The sequence below is a fragment of the Schistosoma haematobium genome, chromosome 3 (assembly GCF_000699445.3).
Source record: "Schistosoma haematobium chromosome 3, whole genome shotgun sequence".
NCBI classification, from domain to species: domain Eukaryota; kingdom Metazoa; phylum Platyhelminthes; class Trematoda; order Strigeidida; family Schistosomatidae; genus Schistosoma; species Schistosoma haematobium.
In genome coordinates this window covers 43,549,965-43,566,724 of record NC_067198.1, presented here as the reverse complement: position 1 = coordinate 43,566,724, position 16,760 = coordinate 43,549,965, and the positions used below count along the sequence as shown (strand labels likewise).

The following is a 16,760-nucleotide window of genomic DNA, read 5'->3' as shown; positions in this document are numbered from 1 at the left end:
GACCCTGTCAGGGATCAAGCACAAAACCTTCAAGTTTCGTGGTTGGAGGTAGGACAGTTCACGATATAGTGTGACGATCATATAAAGATGCTAGTAAGGACTATTTCCCTTGAAATATTTCCAGACCACACCACTAACGAACTGTCACTAAAATTTGAGGAACTCATTTAGTAGGAAGAAGTTCTACGACGAAATAGTTTCAAGTACCTTCTGACCTACAATAGTACTCTGACTGAGATTAGTCCGTGACGAAATAATCTCCACAAAAGCCTACTAATTAATCAATTAATTGTTAAATAAAACGAGGATAATTAATTTTGTGCAGATTTCTGGTTTGAAAATTATTTTCGGCAATGATTTAAGTCGACAGGAGAATGATTAAAATTTTTGAAGCACTTAGTATGTTTGTTTCAAGATCACTACTCTAGCAGTGGGCAATTATTATTATCCTAGCTTCGAAAAGCATAACAGCTTTAACTAACACATATTTATAGGCAAAGCTTAATTTCATAAGACAAAGACTTGAAAATCGAATGTTACACATATTGAACATTAAACAAACTATTTATTTGAAAATTTAATTAAACTCACTTGTATTATAGACAAAGATGGATGTTGGCTCTCAGTGGAATCCATGACGCGCGGTTCGTCTCCTATTTGGGACTCGTCAGCTGAATGTGGCGTCCATCATAGAGCTAAGTGGATAACGCAATGGCGTTTAAACGAACGCACTGGGTTCGAGTCCCGGAGTGAACATCAACTCTGGGATGTAACTACATCCAGCTTACGAGTCCCAAACAGGAAGAAACGCGCATCAAATTGGATTACACTAATAGCCACCATCCATCTTTGCTTACAATGCTTATGACTTACGGCAGTATCTCACAGGAGACACATATGCTAATAAGAAGCTGATCAATTACACTCCTAAACATCAATGAGGAGATTCAAACAAACAATATAAAATGAATTAAACTCACTTGTATTTGGTATATTCAACTGAATCGGTGTAACTGGAGCAGATTGAATATTCATTTCACTATTATCTAATGTAGATAGATTAAGTGAAGTATCAATTTGTGTATTTGTTAATTGTTTTATATCAGGAATAAGTAATGTATAAAAATATGTTCCATAAATAAATACATGTTTTGAATTCCCTGAAGTATGACATATCCAACCAGCTTCTAGCATTTGCTAAATAATATAAGGAAAATATACACAATGATAACTTTATAAAACGAATCATTATAAAAAGAATGATTTTATAGTAAACTTTAAGTGTACAGGTATTAAAAGATTGCTTCATGAAACTGTAGAAATCTTCATTGAATTAGATTCAAGAAAAAAATTTATGCTATTCATATTTTGATAAGTAACCACTACTTTATTTATGTTGAAGTAGTTCGAAGAAGGTCATCTGAAAATACGTCATTATGTTATTCAACTGATTTTTCCTTAGCTTATGTATCATTGATACTTATAAAATTATTAGTGTAGGGTTGTAGAGATAGTTGAGTTGTAATTGAGATCATGAACTGATCAATGTTAGACCATCATTGAAAACCTAAAAGCACTGAACGGTCGTCCTAGGTTCGAGTTCCACATGCGGTTTCGTGGATGTGCACTGATGGGGAGTTTTATACTAGGACGAAACGGCTGTCCAGTGTTTCCATGTTTTCATTGGTGGTCTAATATAGATCAATTTATGATCTCAATTATAAAATTATCATTTAGAATATACAAGAATTATTCGATACATAATCTGAGATGGAAAGGTTTCAAAATTGTAAGTATCAATGTAAATTCATTCTCTAATATAACTACGAAAATTTATTATTTACCTGTTTACTCTGTGTTTCAATATCAACTTTAAATGATACATTAACAACAGTCGCATTAATTTTAGTAACATTTGTTTCGCAAAAGTATTTTCTTTTAATTTTCGGTCGATCGGATATTACATGTATCAAATTACGATGAATTACTTCTAGACATTCTTGAAATTTTAGTGAGCTCGGAAATGTCGGGTGTGGAATAGTTTTCATTGACTACATTTGCTGATCGTAGCATAATATTGGAAACTGATTGAATTTGAAATCTGATAAAAGAAAACCGGTTAAGTGGTTCTAATGACTAAGTATTCGCCTTGAGACTTGAAAGTCGAGGGTCCAATCTCTTACTAAGCGAAACTGTTATTTATTACTGCTTGGTTTTCAATGACACATCAAGTAAGATGTTAGTGACCCTGTATTTGACTCCAGTTCGATCGTATGAATGATTGTTACCGAAATATACATCTCGGGTACCCTCGTATATAATCAACGACTTAGCTCGCGTTAATGAATAACGAAATTAAATAATTCAAATATGAGAATGAATTTCGTATACGCATACTTTACACAATCGTTTATCTGGACAGACAATCAAGGAAACAAAATGATGCACGGTGGGGAAACCGAGTGAGCTAACTCGTTTTATTAATCAAGCGTGGGTCAATATTTATAGTCCAACAAAAAGAAGTTACAGATACATGATGAATGGGGTAAGTAATTAACATACACGATCTCACAGAAAACAGTCAGAGTTAATAAGCGAATAAGTGACAGGGTAAAAATGTGTCCTGAGAAGAATAAATAGATCGATTTGTCCAGAGGCTAGAATAACCTATGTAGGCCAGTACCAGCCCTTACAAGATCAATTTGTGGTAAATACAACCTACGACTGTTAAATATGTCCAATTTCGGTTTATATTAAAGTATTTATTAAGCAACTGAAATAAAACAAAACAGCCACTAGTGATGGGTCCTTATGTTCTACAAATGATTCGTCTATTTAGTGTCAATTCAGAATAAAAGCTATTTTCATGATTGGTCAAGGATAAAATAGACAGATATAAACGCTTAGTGATTTACAGAAAATTATTATATTGAAAAAAACTGATAATAACTTAAGTTTTAAAATAACAGCACCCAAATGCTCTGGTACGACCGAGGGGGGGGAAGTCAGATCTCCCTCTCCAAATCCTCTCACGTGGCCACGTTCATACAACCCCTCACAGGGAAGTCCTACTTACTGCTTTCTCGTGGCATTAATGTTGTTTACGAAATTGAGAGAACGGAAAGCGAATGTCCGACGCTTTGACCGGGTTGGTGGACACGGAGAGTTCACCTAGAGGAGTTTGGAAACCCTAACTACAAACAAATGGTGCACATGATCTCCAGCCTCTTGAAGGAACAAATAGCGTATGAACACATTGTTGGTCAACGGCTACCATGGGACTGCATCTCCTTACGATGCGCCACTGCATTGTAGATCAGACCTTTAAGCCGGAGGCTCTGGGTGTGGCCCCCTAATAAAACCACCTGCTTCAGTTTGGGCACCCGGGCAGTATCCTAGCCCTCACACAAATCGAATGGTTTATGTGGTACATAAGTATTTGGTGGCTCCTTGTACCAATATTTATGTTTAAATAAATAAATAAAGATAACATAATTAAGATTACAATTTGAAATTTCATACTACCAAATGGTTTTAGTTACTGAACCACTGAAAGACAGTAAATATTGAACGGTCGTTTCGTCCTCATATAGAAATTCTCAAGACTGAGCATCTGTAACCATAATAATGACTGAATTTTGAGTTAAAATCTAATAGTCTACATTTTTAACTTCAGTTAAGTCATGGTTTTGCACAACCATAGCCCACTGTCATGACTGATAGGACTGAACTCCATCGGTCACTGCTTCTTATTAGAACTCTAGGAATAATCTTGCAAACTTGGTCACTTTTAAGCATATGAGTGTTAGTGTAAGGGTAGTCTGGGTGATTAAACTTCAAATTCAACAATTTTCACAACACCCTACAACAATTATAAGCAGAGATGGATGGATGGTGGCTAATAGTGGAATTCAGAATGTGCGTTTCGTTTTATTTGTGACTTGTCAGCTAGATGTATCATACATCCCAGAGTTGATGTTCTGTTCAATCCAGAATTCAGACCCAGTACCATTTGCTTCAAACACCATTGAGTTGTCCATTTAGCTACTAAGTGAACAGCAACTCTGGGATGGATGGTACATTCAGTTGATGAGTAAAAAAATGGCACGAAACGCGCATCCTGAATTCCATTGACAACCAACACCCATCTCTACTTATAATATTTGTGACTTTAGATGATATCGAAGCAATCCTCACAAGATGTAAATATACTAAAAGAAACTGATCAATTGCAGTCCTCAATATAAAACAGAATAATATCACACGGGTTTTGTGGATATTATAGTAATTTCAATGGTTAAGATCATGAGTCAGTTGAAGCTAGACCACCATGGAAAGTCTGGAAGCACTGGACGGCCGTTTCGTTCTATTGTAGGACTCCTCAGCAGTTTCTATCCACGATCCCGCCTCGCGAGATTCCAACCCAGTACCTTCGACTTCTCCTGCTAAGGCTTAACCTCCAGACCACTGAGCCGGAATCCAACAGTGTTAATGTCTAGCTTCAACTAATCCATGAAATTCAGCGACACATCCACCATTGTCTTCAGTGAGTTACTATCACACAACAGACCTGGTTGAACTCCACTGGTCACTACTTCTCACTAGAACTTCAGGATAAACCTCGTGAAGCCAGTCACTAGTGAGCATATGTTGATTAATATCAGATTGGTTCTATGGATATTATAGTAATTTCAATCAGTCAGTCAGCTACAACGTAGAACCAGGCACATATATGCATCGGTCCAAGTTGCCATACCTCATTAACACAACAAGATGGACACCGGATTCATAACCATCCCGAACGCCGGTTAGCATTGCATGTCGTGGTAATCGGTGTTCGGGCATACGTGACACGTAGCCCAACCATCTCAGTCGATGAAGATTCACAACCTCATCGACTGATTTACCATCATTCCCTAATGCCCTGTGTCTAACCTCATTATTACTTACCCGGTGATCCCAGCAGACGCCGGCAATATTTCTGAGGCATTTGTGGTCAAATACTAGTAGCTTACGAGTGTCTTCTACTCTTAATGGCCATGTTTCGCAGACGTAAAGTAAAACAGAACGGACTGCCGTGCAGTATATTCGTCCTTTTATTGATAGACGGATATCTCGCCTTCGCCATAGGTCATATAAGTTGGCGAAAGCCAAACGAGCTTTTCGAATCCGTGCTGAGATTTCGTCAGACACCAACCCATTAGGGCTGGTCAGACTTCCAAGATAAGTGAAGTTGTCAACGCGTTCGATTACTTCACTCCCTATCCTTAGTTCAGGTGTTGACGCAGACCAGTCCTGAAGCAACAACTTGCATTTAGAGGGAGAGAGTAATTTCAATGGTTAGGATCATAAGTGCTCGCGCGCGAAACGAGTAGGTTCTGGGTTCGAATCTCACAGGGGGCGAGGTCATGGATGCGCACTGCTGAGGAGCCCCACAATAGAACGAAACGGCCGTCCAGTGCTTCCAGGTTTTCCATAGTGGTCTAGCTTCAACTGACTCATGATCTTAACCATTGAAATAAAACAGAATAGTAAAACAAACAATAAAAATGACCTTATAATAAAATTTCAGTGTTCTAATTAATTAGTGAACTCAATACGAATTTAAACATAATATACATTGTATATCATATACAGATTTTAAAATTCTAATTAACTCATTTGCATTAAGTTAACAATCTTCATTAAAAATAAGAAACTACTTGTAGATAGAAAATAGCTTGTTCAATAGTTGTAATATCAGGAAACCATTTAATTATCCAATTGACTGCATCAATAGAGATAAAAGTATAATTAGGAAATGCATCAGTTGTAGTTGCTGAAATGAATGGTAGGCCATTGCTACCGGAAACATACAAAACCACAGAGAGAAAAGGAAAGGTATTAATTCGAGGAAAAACGAGTTATAAGTATACACAAGCACAAAAAACATGTGTTAGTTACAATTATTTAAACACTGAATAGAGAATAATCTTATATTTGTCAAGTCTTTTAGTGTTGACTAAATTCTATCGTTCAAATTGCAATGTGACCACTAGAATAAGTGTCTCAGTATAGTGTGCACTAAGATCTTAGGTAGTCAGAGGTATTTGAGAAGAAACACTGCTTGATCAAGGTTTTGTCTTTGTTAGCGTTCGTTAGAAAAGCTTGTCTGGGTTATACAGAGTATTTCAGTGATAACTCCTCAGAGTGTGAAAATGAGATTGCAGATAAACACTGCTCATGAAACCTTGGTCAGTTATAGTTTCCTACCAACGACCACTAACTAATTAACATCTCGGGACTTGCTGGTACATATAGTTTACGTAAACGTTCTATTCGAAAATAGTTCACTTCATGAATTGACCTTAACTAAATGATTTTTTTAAATTGGGGTACACTGAACACAGCTGTTTTATTCTCATAAAAGATTCACCAACATCAGACACATATAACTTTACCACGTATTGAAAACAAGAATTTCAGGCTTATTCATTCATTTATCATCTAGTGTAGTCTTATTTCATGATATCGAGGTCAAACGTAACAATTTCAATCACAATTAAACACAGATGATTTATTCAAGTTAATTACTAAAACGATTTATTTCTAATTATACAAATGTAACTTATTCACTGCATATAAGTTTATACAATATGAATGGATAAATGATGAGATTAGCTTGAACATCAACTGCTGAGATAAGTACACTCGAACTCCAATAAATGTACCATGATGATTGATTAATTTATTGAACATTATTCATTCCCTATGAAAATTCATCAGCAAATTTGGCAACGAGGTTGGCGCAAACATGAATCCTTCAAAAGTGGAATTATTGCTCGAGCAGCAGCTAAAACTTATGCAGATGTTAGCCGATACAAAACTTAGGCCTAACACTCAACCAAGCACTTCTAATCCAATCAACTGCCCATTAGGATGGAGAATTGCCGAGCAAAGTGGAAGAAAAATGGTACACCTAGTGATAACGGATGCACACTACAGGATCTGCAAATACCAACACGTCATAGAAGACCAAAAGATAAAGCTACAAAGGATGCTCACATCAGAACATTTGGAAATCGTGACAACAGCCATCGAGATATCATGCAAACGACATAGAGAACAAAGAAGAAACACCTTAAAGAAAAAACTAATCAAGATCTCAAAACCACCCATGGAAGAAATCACAAACAACTGCGTGATCAATCTGTCAAAACAACCACTGACAAATACGGAAGAACACCTGCTCCAAAAAGGATTAAACTACAATACAAGCGACGCCTCAAAACTACAGTTCTTCGCAGCACTAGAGTCATCACTCAAAACTTCCGGAATCAGTGAAGAAACACAACAGGAAATAAGGCAAACTATAGTACCGATAACTCAACAGGTGAAAGAAAACAACCAACTGACTCCACAAGAACAAAAGGCCTTGAAAGAACTCAGAAATAGAAAAGATATTATCATAATACCAGCGGACAAGGGACGCACCACAGTAATCATGGACAAAGAAGAATACATCAACAAAGCCGAAGAACTACTCGAAGATAAGAGCACATACAAACTGACGGACACAAATCCCGTCAAAAAATTAGACAATCAAATCTCAAAGACTTTAAACAAGCTAGTCAAAGCAGGAGAAATAACAAAACAAGACCAATGGAGAATGAAATCCAGTGGACCAGTACTCCCTCGATTCTACGGTAGACCCAAAATACACAAACCAAACATTCCACTACGTCCAATAGTAGCACTCCCCGGAACGCCAACATACAATTTGTCAAAAGAAATTTCACGAATACTGAGACATCTAGTAGATTCAGCCAAACACTCCATCAAATCCCCAACACAATTCCTGGACCAAATTAAGGATATTCAAATCAACAACGACGAACTCATGATATCCTTCGACGTAACAGCACTGTTCACCTCAATTGAACCACAGCTAGCAAAAGAAACTATATCCCTGCTACTCAACAACGACACAAATCTCACCAAATACACGACACTTCAAATTAAAAGTCTACTGGAACTCATCGATTTATGCCTAACAACATATTTTCAATTCAACAACAAAATCTACGAACAAACAAAAGGGACACCAATGGGATCACCAATATCAGGACTGATCGCAGAAGCAGTGATGCAAAGACTAGAAGCCACGATATTACCAGTGATCAAGCCAAAAGTTTGGATTCGCTACGTAGACGACACCTTTGTCATCGTCAAAAAGGATGAACTGGAAAACACATACAAACTGATCAACAACGTTTTCAACGACATCAAGTTTACAATGGAACAGGAGTCAAACAACCAACTAGCATTCTTGGATATATTGATCACTAGAACCGATACAGGAAAACTGGAAACTCAAGTATATAGGAAACCGACCCATACAGATCAAATCCTCAATTACAACAGCAACAACCCAAGAGCTCACAAAATCAACTGCGTACACACATTGTTCAAGAGGGCGAGGACACACTGCAGCACACTGGCAGCACGAAAAAATGAAGAGAAATACCTGAAGGACATATTTCAAAAGAACGGCTACCCAATCAACTTCATCAAAAAGCACCAACGGCACACAGCATCAGAACCCAAATCAAGCACAAAAATCAACAAAAGGATCACCCTACCGTACATACAAGGAATATCAGAAACCGCAACGAGACTGCTGAAAACCTTCGGGATAGGTGTGGCACACAAACCAACAAAATCATTACAATCAATCCTATGCAAACCAAAAGATGAAATAACAAAGGAAAACAAATCAAACATCATCTACAAAATAAATTGTACCAACTGCGACAAACACTACATCGGACAAAGCGGACGCCCCCTCCACCTACGCCTACATGAACATCAATTAGCAGTCAAACGCCATGATATCTCTTCGCTTATATCAATACACGTGGATAACTACGGACATTCATTCGATTGGGAAAATGTAGAAATCTTAGACAGAGGAAACTCTAAAAACACCAGAGAATTTTTAGAAGCTTGGCACTCAGGTCAATCAGCAATCAACAAACATATTGAAATCAATCCAATTTATCAACCAATCAGGAAAATCATGCATAAATATAGGAACAAAAATCAAACCAATGGGAGACATAACCAAAACAAAGAAGTAAACAATGATAAATTTAAGGTCAACAAGAACCAATCAACATCGAGGTGCACAGAACAAGCTGTGAAACACATATGGAGAAATTCGAACACTTCACTTCTATCTGAAGTTTGTGCTGATGATGTCGTTCAGAAGAACGATGAAAGCTCCACGACCAAACCATCCAGCTCAGAGAACAAAACTCCACCAAAATCCTACTACTACTGCACCGTCAGTTGATGGTATTTTAATTTTCATATCTGAAATTACAAGTCGATCCAAGATGGACTATCATTAAAAAGCTGCGAGCACTGAACGGCCGTTTCGTTCTGGTATGGGAACCCACGATTCCCTGCGCGGGACTTAAACCAGGGACCTTTGGTCTCGCGCGCGAACGCTTCTAGATATTCAGATATCCGCTTGAGACAATGGATGAAGGATTGCGCCAGATCATGAATTGATTTGAATTATACATGAACACCGTTGAATGCCGGCTCAGTGATCTAAAGGTTAGGCGGTCGCGCGCAAGACCACAGGTCCTAGATTTACGTTCGTCGTGTGGGATCGTCGATACGCACTGCTTGACAGCTTGACTTAAATACCTCATAATAACTTCAGTTTTTAATGAGTGACCTAATTTTTACAGTACAAAATTGCTTTATAATGAATGATAATTAAAATAAATAACTTACTCATTATCAACCATCATTAAAGCTGCTAAATAATAAGTGATATTAGTATTAGAATTAAATAAACTTGAATTAAAAATTGAAGTATTTTGTGTTACTTGACCAGGATTTGTAGAAAATGATTGATCTTCAGTATTTTGATATGATATTCCTGGGATATTAGGCAATGAAGTAGTAGAATAAAAACTATCTATATGAACAATATTTGATGAGTTGTTGATTGCACTTCCTCGATTAATTAGTTGTATATTATAGTCACTGGTTTCATTCAAAGAACCAGTTGTGTTAATTGATGTAATAATCGATGGTCGTGTATGAGTGACTGTAGTCAATAGATTAGTTTTAGATTTACAACAAGAATTTATAGTTGTATCACTTAAAATAGTTGCATTAAAACTGGTTGTTGTTGTTGTCGTAGCACCACGATGAAGATCAGGTTTTTCTATAGTAGACTATAAGAAATATATAAATAAATGGAAAGAATAAAATTTCTAATAGAATCGAATTAAGACTGGTATAATTGAAAACAGAAAAGACATGGATGTTAATTATACAATAGTAGGAGGATATAACAACAGTCAGTTATAAGGATTTAACTCAATAGCTCATCAATTATAAGCAACTCATGATAATTCACTTGGTATTATTTGGCTTGAGGTTTAAGACTGCAATTGATCAGTCTGTTATCGGCATATGTGCATACTATGCGTATGCCTCGATATTGCCTTAATTCACAGGCTTTCTGTAAGCAATGGTGGATGGCAGTGGAATCCAGGACGCGCGTTTCGTCCTATTTGGGACTCGCCAGCTGGATGTACCTGCATCTCAGAGTTGATGTTCGCTCTGGGACTCGAACCCAGTACCATTCGCTTCAAACGCCATCGCGTTATCAACTTAGCTACGGAGGCCTGATAGTCACTCATGATAATTTTTAATAAAAATTCACCAAGAAATCAACCGAAAACTTTAATCATATACTTATACTGTTGACTAACTTTGAGATAAATTATATAATTTCTAGTAAGAACTAGTGATTAAGAGATGAATTTAATTAGCTCTATGCAGTAGGATGCTTAGTACTGATGACACACTGAATGATTAAAACACTATCAGAATGGGGGTTTGTGGAGATTTAAACTAGACTGCCATTGAAAACTTGAAAGCACTGGACGGCCGTTTAGTCCTAGTATGGTACTTCTTAGCAATGCTCATCCACGATCCCGCACGTGCGACTCGAACCCATGACGTTGAAAGCCGGTTCAGTGGTCTAGAGGTTAAGCGTTCGTGCGCGAGACCGAAGGTTCTATGTTCGAACCCCGAGTGCAGGATCGTGGATGCGCACTGCTGAGAAGTTCCATACTAAGACTAAACAACCGTTCAATGACTTCAAGTTTTTAATGGTAGTCTAGCTTAAATCGACTCATGATTTCAATTATTTAAACATTTTATTTTATCATAAACAGACTGAAGTATGTGTACAGGATCAAATTTCAATTTATTAATCTAAAGATGAGAAGCTCATCACATAGAACTTAAACGTTTCATCTTTAGCTAAGTCGGAAGTGTACATACTGGTAAAGAGTTTTAAACTAGAGTGAAATAGCTATTCAATGCTTTCTAGTTTTCACTAATTGTCTAACTAAAAACAATTCGTAAAGTAAATTATCTGACGTTAAAGAAAAAAGGGGAATTAATCCCCAATACAACTAATAAAATTGATTTGTTTTTCTATATACCATATATATGATAACCGAATATTGAAGCAACCAAGTCAGAGGAAATGTATACAAAACTGAACCTGTATGTTCAATTCTAGTCCATATTCTTCTTTTTAAATAAAACAATAAACAATAGACTAAAACATAAATCGATTATTGTACTTAATAATTAACTGAACTATTCAATAACAATAGTTGGCAGTAAACAATATTAGTTGTCGGTTTATTTATATAGATATCTCCAACACTCTGTAGGGTATTTCTTATTGATGACTATATATATATATATATATATATATATATATATATATATATATAATAGTTCCTATTAGTAAATAACTAAACAGTTTTATTAAGGCCAACTTCGAAGAATTAGAAATAGGTAGTTTACTGATACAGGGAACAATTTATTTATTAGGGGTTAGTAGAAGTCTTAAGATGATAGATTATTCACGATAATAAGTTAGTCAATGATATCAAGTTTACTATCATAGACACTGTGTGAGATCAAGTCTAGGCTATAGGTGGCATTATTTAAACACATAAACATTGGTACAAGGAGGCAACGAATAGATATGTGCCACATAAATCATTCGATTTGTGTAAGGGCTAGGATACTGCCCGGCTTCCTAAACTGAAGCAGGTAGTTTGCTTAGGAGGCCACAATTGGAGCCTTTGACCTAAGGGTCTGATCCACAAGGCAGTGGAGCAACGTTAGGAGATACAGTCTCATGGTAGCTGGTGACCAACAATAGTTTTATACTCCATTTGCTTCCTCTGGATCCTGGAGCCCATGTGAACCACTTGTTTGGAACTAGGGTTTCCCAACTCCCCTAGATGGACTCTCCGTGTTCACCAACCCGGTTAAAGCGTCGGACATTCGCTTTTCGTTCTCTCAATTTCGTAAACAACAATAGTGCCGCGAGAAGGCAGTGAATATGATTTCTCTGGAAGTGGTTGTATGCACGTAGCCATGTGAGAGAATTTGGGAAGGGAGATCTGACTCTTCCCACTCTCGGTCGTACCAAGGCATTTGGGGGCAATCTAGACTACTAGAATGACAGAAGTCAAGCGTGGTAATTGTATAATTTATATTACGAGCTGACTTCAGTTAGATAGCTATGAAAAATCAGGGAGCAGTATACAGCTGTTTCGTTACAGTATGAAGTACACTTCAGAAACTCATATTCACAACCCATCAGTGAGCGAACGCAGGAACTTCAGGCTTGACCATGAAAGATTAACCTGTGGATCACTTAACCGGTAGCTAATGGCTTATATTTCTAACTTCAGTGGAACCGCGATATTTCACATTTATTGCTTACTTCTATCGGTTGGTTAAACCTTATCACCAATATTTCACATTCAGAAGTAGAGAAACGAATGCTCAATATTTTCGTATTGATTAAAAACCATTCAGAAACCTTTATATATAGTATTTTCAATATCTTCCAAAAATAGATTCATTTTATCTGAGTATTCTAAGTTAAAATTAAATTGAAGGTAGACCACCATAGAAAATCTGGAAGCACCGGACAGCCGTTTTGTCCTACTGTGGGACTCCTCAGCAGTGTGCATCCACGATCCTGCCTCGCGAGATTCGAACCCAGGACTCATGATCTCAACTATCAAAATTACTACAATATCCACAAAAACCCCTTCTGATATTAAAGTTAAATCTCTGAATGAAAGATCAAACTATGAAATGTCAAATAACAAAATCAAGAACAAACTTAAATTGAAAAAGCAAAGTTTCTATCCTTGTTAAACATCAATTAAAATACATTTTTGTATTGATCAATCTCTTTTAGTACATGTGCATTCTGTGAGGATTGCCTCGATATCACCTTAAGTCACAACCATTATAAGTAGAGAATGATGGTGGTTATCAATGCAATCCAGGATGTATGTTTCGTCTTATTTGTGACTCATCAGCCGGATGTGCCAGAATCCTAGAGTTGATACAGGTACTCAGTCCTAGTGATTATCCCTGATAAATACTGATTAGCACAGAACTCTATTATATAAACTGCATACGTTATTATGTTTCGTCATTTTTTTCGATTACATAAATAATTCATCTATTATTTTTGGTGGAGTTTTGTCCTCTGAGCTAGATGGTTTGGTCGTGGAGCTTTCATCATTTTTCTGAACGACATAATCAGCACAAACTTCAGGCAGAAGTCAAGTGTTCGAATTTCTCCACATATCACTCACAGCCTATCCTGTTCACCTTGATTGGTTATTGTTGACCTTTAGACTGTTATTGTTTACTTTTTATGGGAGATACAACTAAAATAAAGAACTAAACAACAACAATAACAACATTGAGTTCTACAAGGCAAGCTGTGAACCAAATGTGGAGAAATTCGAACACTTTACTTCGACCTAAAGTTTGTGATGATGATGTCGTTCAGAATAACGATGAAAGCTTCACGACTAAAGTATCTAGCTCAGAGAACCAAACCACCAAAGTCGACCAATTGAGCTACAAATCTTCTCCACCACCTCATGTTTGTTTTCTGTTGTGTTTTTTTTTGTTGTTGCAATACTATTCTTCTCAGTGATTGTTTGATTTCATTAATTAATAGAAATTTATAATTATCCAAAGAAAAAAAACTTAATTATAGTATAATGAATCATGAATAGACAACTTACTTGACGATTTAACTTTCGACTTGTTATGGGTGTACGTCGTATCCGATTAATTGATTCAATAAAATGAACAAATTTTTCACAAGTTTTTTCACGATTTATATTTACATAATCGGATTCATAAACATCACATTGAATTCGTTGACCAGTGATATGATTACTTTAATCATTCATATTAAATGAGAAAGAAGAAGGGCAAAGAAAAAGAAGGAAAAAAAAGAGAGAAACATTCAACAAATCAAATGAGTAGTATTAGTAGTAGTATATAAGTGTTAAAAAAGATGATAAAATGAATTTTTGTGAATTGAATGTTATTTCCTTTTCTTTCAATCAGTTTTATAAAATATTTTGTTCTTAGAATTGGGTGATTTAATCGTGAAACTTTGATTGTCTTCTTCAAAAACATTTAAAACAAAACATTAAACCCCAAATGATCTGGTAAGGCCGAAAGTGGAGAGAGTCAGCTCTCTCTCTTTCGACATGCTCTCACATGGCCGCGCGAATACAATCACTGATAGGCAAGTCCTACTCACTGCTTTCTCGTAGAGAGGGTGTTGCTTACGAAATTGAGAGGACGAAAAGCAAATATCCGGCAATTTAACCGGGTCGATGGATAAGGAGAGTCCACCTAGGACAGTTGGAAAATCCCGACTCCAAACAAATGGTGCACATGGGCTCCAGTCTCCTGAAGGAACAAGTGGTGTTTGAACCTATTGTTCGTCACCGGCCACCATAAGACTGTATCTCCTAACGTTGCTCCACTGCCTTGTGGATTAGACCTTTAGGTCAAAGGCTCCGGGTGCGACCCTCTAAGAAATCATTTGGATGACTCATCTGCATGATGATTACATAACTTTCTAAAACTAATATAACTGCATAACACAAATCGCATTATTGGAATATACAAGATTAAGCGAGAAGCCTAATGAAATATGAATAAGTATTTCATTTAATAGAGCACAGATTAAACAGAGTACAGATTTACCTAATTAGCTTTCGAGAGATGGCTTGTATAAGAGCTAATAATATTGCCCAGTTTCCTAAACCGGAATAGGCGAAGAAGAGTTCAAACCTAGGACTAACTGACTAAAAACTAAATGCTTTAGCTATTAATACAGCACTCTATTTTAAGTATTACTTTCTACAATATGTTGAATGACATTCAAACAGGCGAAAAAGCTGCTGTTGAAAACGACAATGAAAACTTCACTCAGAGAACATAACACAACCAGAGGTATCTATTGAAGCTGAAAATCTTTTCTGTCATTTAGAAATAGCACATTATAAACTGGAAATTACTGGTCATATGATAAACCTGGCTTATTCCAAATAATTTGACCAGTCATACAAAAATCTCACGATTTTCTCAAGATGAACCCAGAGTTTTTAACTGACTTATTACAATTTGTTGTTATATATGTGAAAGAAAAAGAATAGCTTAATAAACAAGTACTAATGTGTAAACAGCCTTTTGTACTTTAAGCTAGTTAGATCATATCAAGGATTATGACATCATCATTTTCTTTCTTAACATAAGTAATCTCCTTTCCCATTGGTGATCGATATTTTCATTACGTAATGAAATCAACTAACATCGATCACAATGATTTCGACCAACTGGAAATTGTTACATATAGTAGTTTCAATGTAAAGTGTAACGTTAACTTTAACCTTAAAATCAAATCTAGTAAACTAGAAGCATGAATGTATATTTAAAGACGTTGAAGCTGTGGTTTACTGGTTAAAACGTCCAACTTGCAGCCGCTACGCCCCAGCGACCAGGGAGTATCCCTAGTCCTCATACCAAGATTGTGGTTTATATCAAAGTACCTAGTAAATGAGCTAATTTATCATGTTTTTTAAGATTTAATCAAGTACAGATTATATTTAAACATGATGGTTATAAAAATAAGTGTTTAACTTGAACATACTTTTCATCTTGAATTGAGAATACTTAATAAAGCTTTTAAGAAAAGCCGTAAAGGGTACCATTCTATTTTCATTATCGATTGTCAATCGCTACCCATTCACTAATATGAATAATAATCGGAGACTATTAACAGTATGATGATCGTACTAATCCTCAAGTTGATCGAAATTGGAAAATATAGACTATTCGATTGGAACTTAATGTCTAAATAGTATCACCGATTCTGTGTAGGAGTGTTAAGCGTTTATACCATTGATGCTGAAAGCCAGGATCAAATAGATATCTAATGCTTCATGGATTTTAATTATTCTTCACCCAATATCTATCTATCTTCAAATCATTTTTATCAAACAGAATTTACATTTAACTTACAATGAATCTATTTTTTCATAGACGATTCTATTTGGGTATATTTTCAAAACTTACAGGACTTGGATGAGACAAAAACACGGTTGAATTTGAAAGGTATTCGATTTGAAGATAGTTCACATTACTGATCGACTTTAGAAAACAAAGAAACCACTGAAAACAGGGGATTATGGGAAAGATATTTATCCCACGACCTCTCCAAGAACCGTGTCCAAGACCTAATGGGTTTACGGTAACTATGTTCTTTAATAAAAGTCACGTGTTGACTGGTAAGAAACTTTGAGACATATTGCTGAAGTTCTAGT

At 36.2% G+C, this 16,760-nt stretch overlaps 1 protein-coding gene across 3 annotated transcripts in view; it reads right to left on the bottom strand.

The window, feature by feature from the left end:
* MS3_00005834 (uncharacterized protein) overlaps positions 1-16,760 on the bottom strand; it is a 138,900-nt gene that overhangs the window by 18,257 nt on the left and 103,883 nt on the right. For 2 of the 3 annotated variants that reach the window (XM_051213927.1, XM_051213928.1), the window contains 4 exons: positions 14,160-14,316; positions 9,787-10,235; positions 5,703-5,841; positions 981-1,197 (listed from right to left, as the gene is read on the bottom strand). In XM_051213927.1, the coding sequence (XP_051069944.1) occupies positions 981-1,197; positions 5,703-5,841; positions 9,787-10,235; positions 14,160-14,316 (962 nt within the window). Of the gene's footprint in view, positions 1-980; positions 1,198-5,702; positions 5,842-9,786; positions 10,236-14,159; positions 14,324-16,760 lie in introns of all 3 variants that reach the window. The other variant, XM_051213929.1, reaches the window with a different exon arrangement.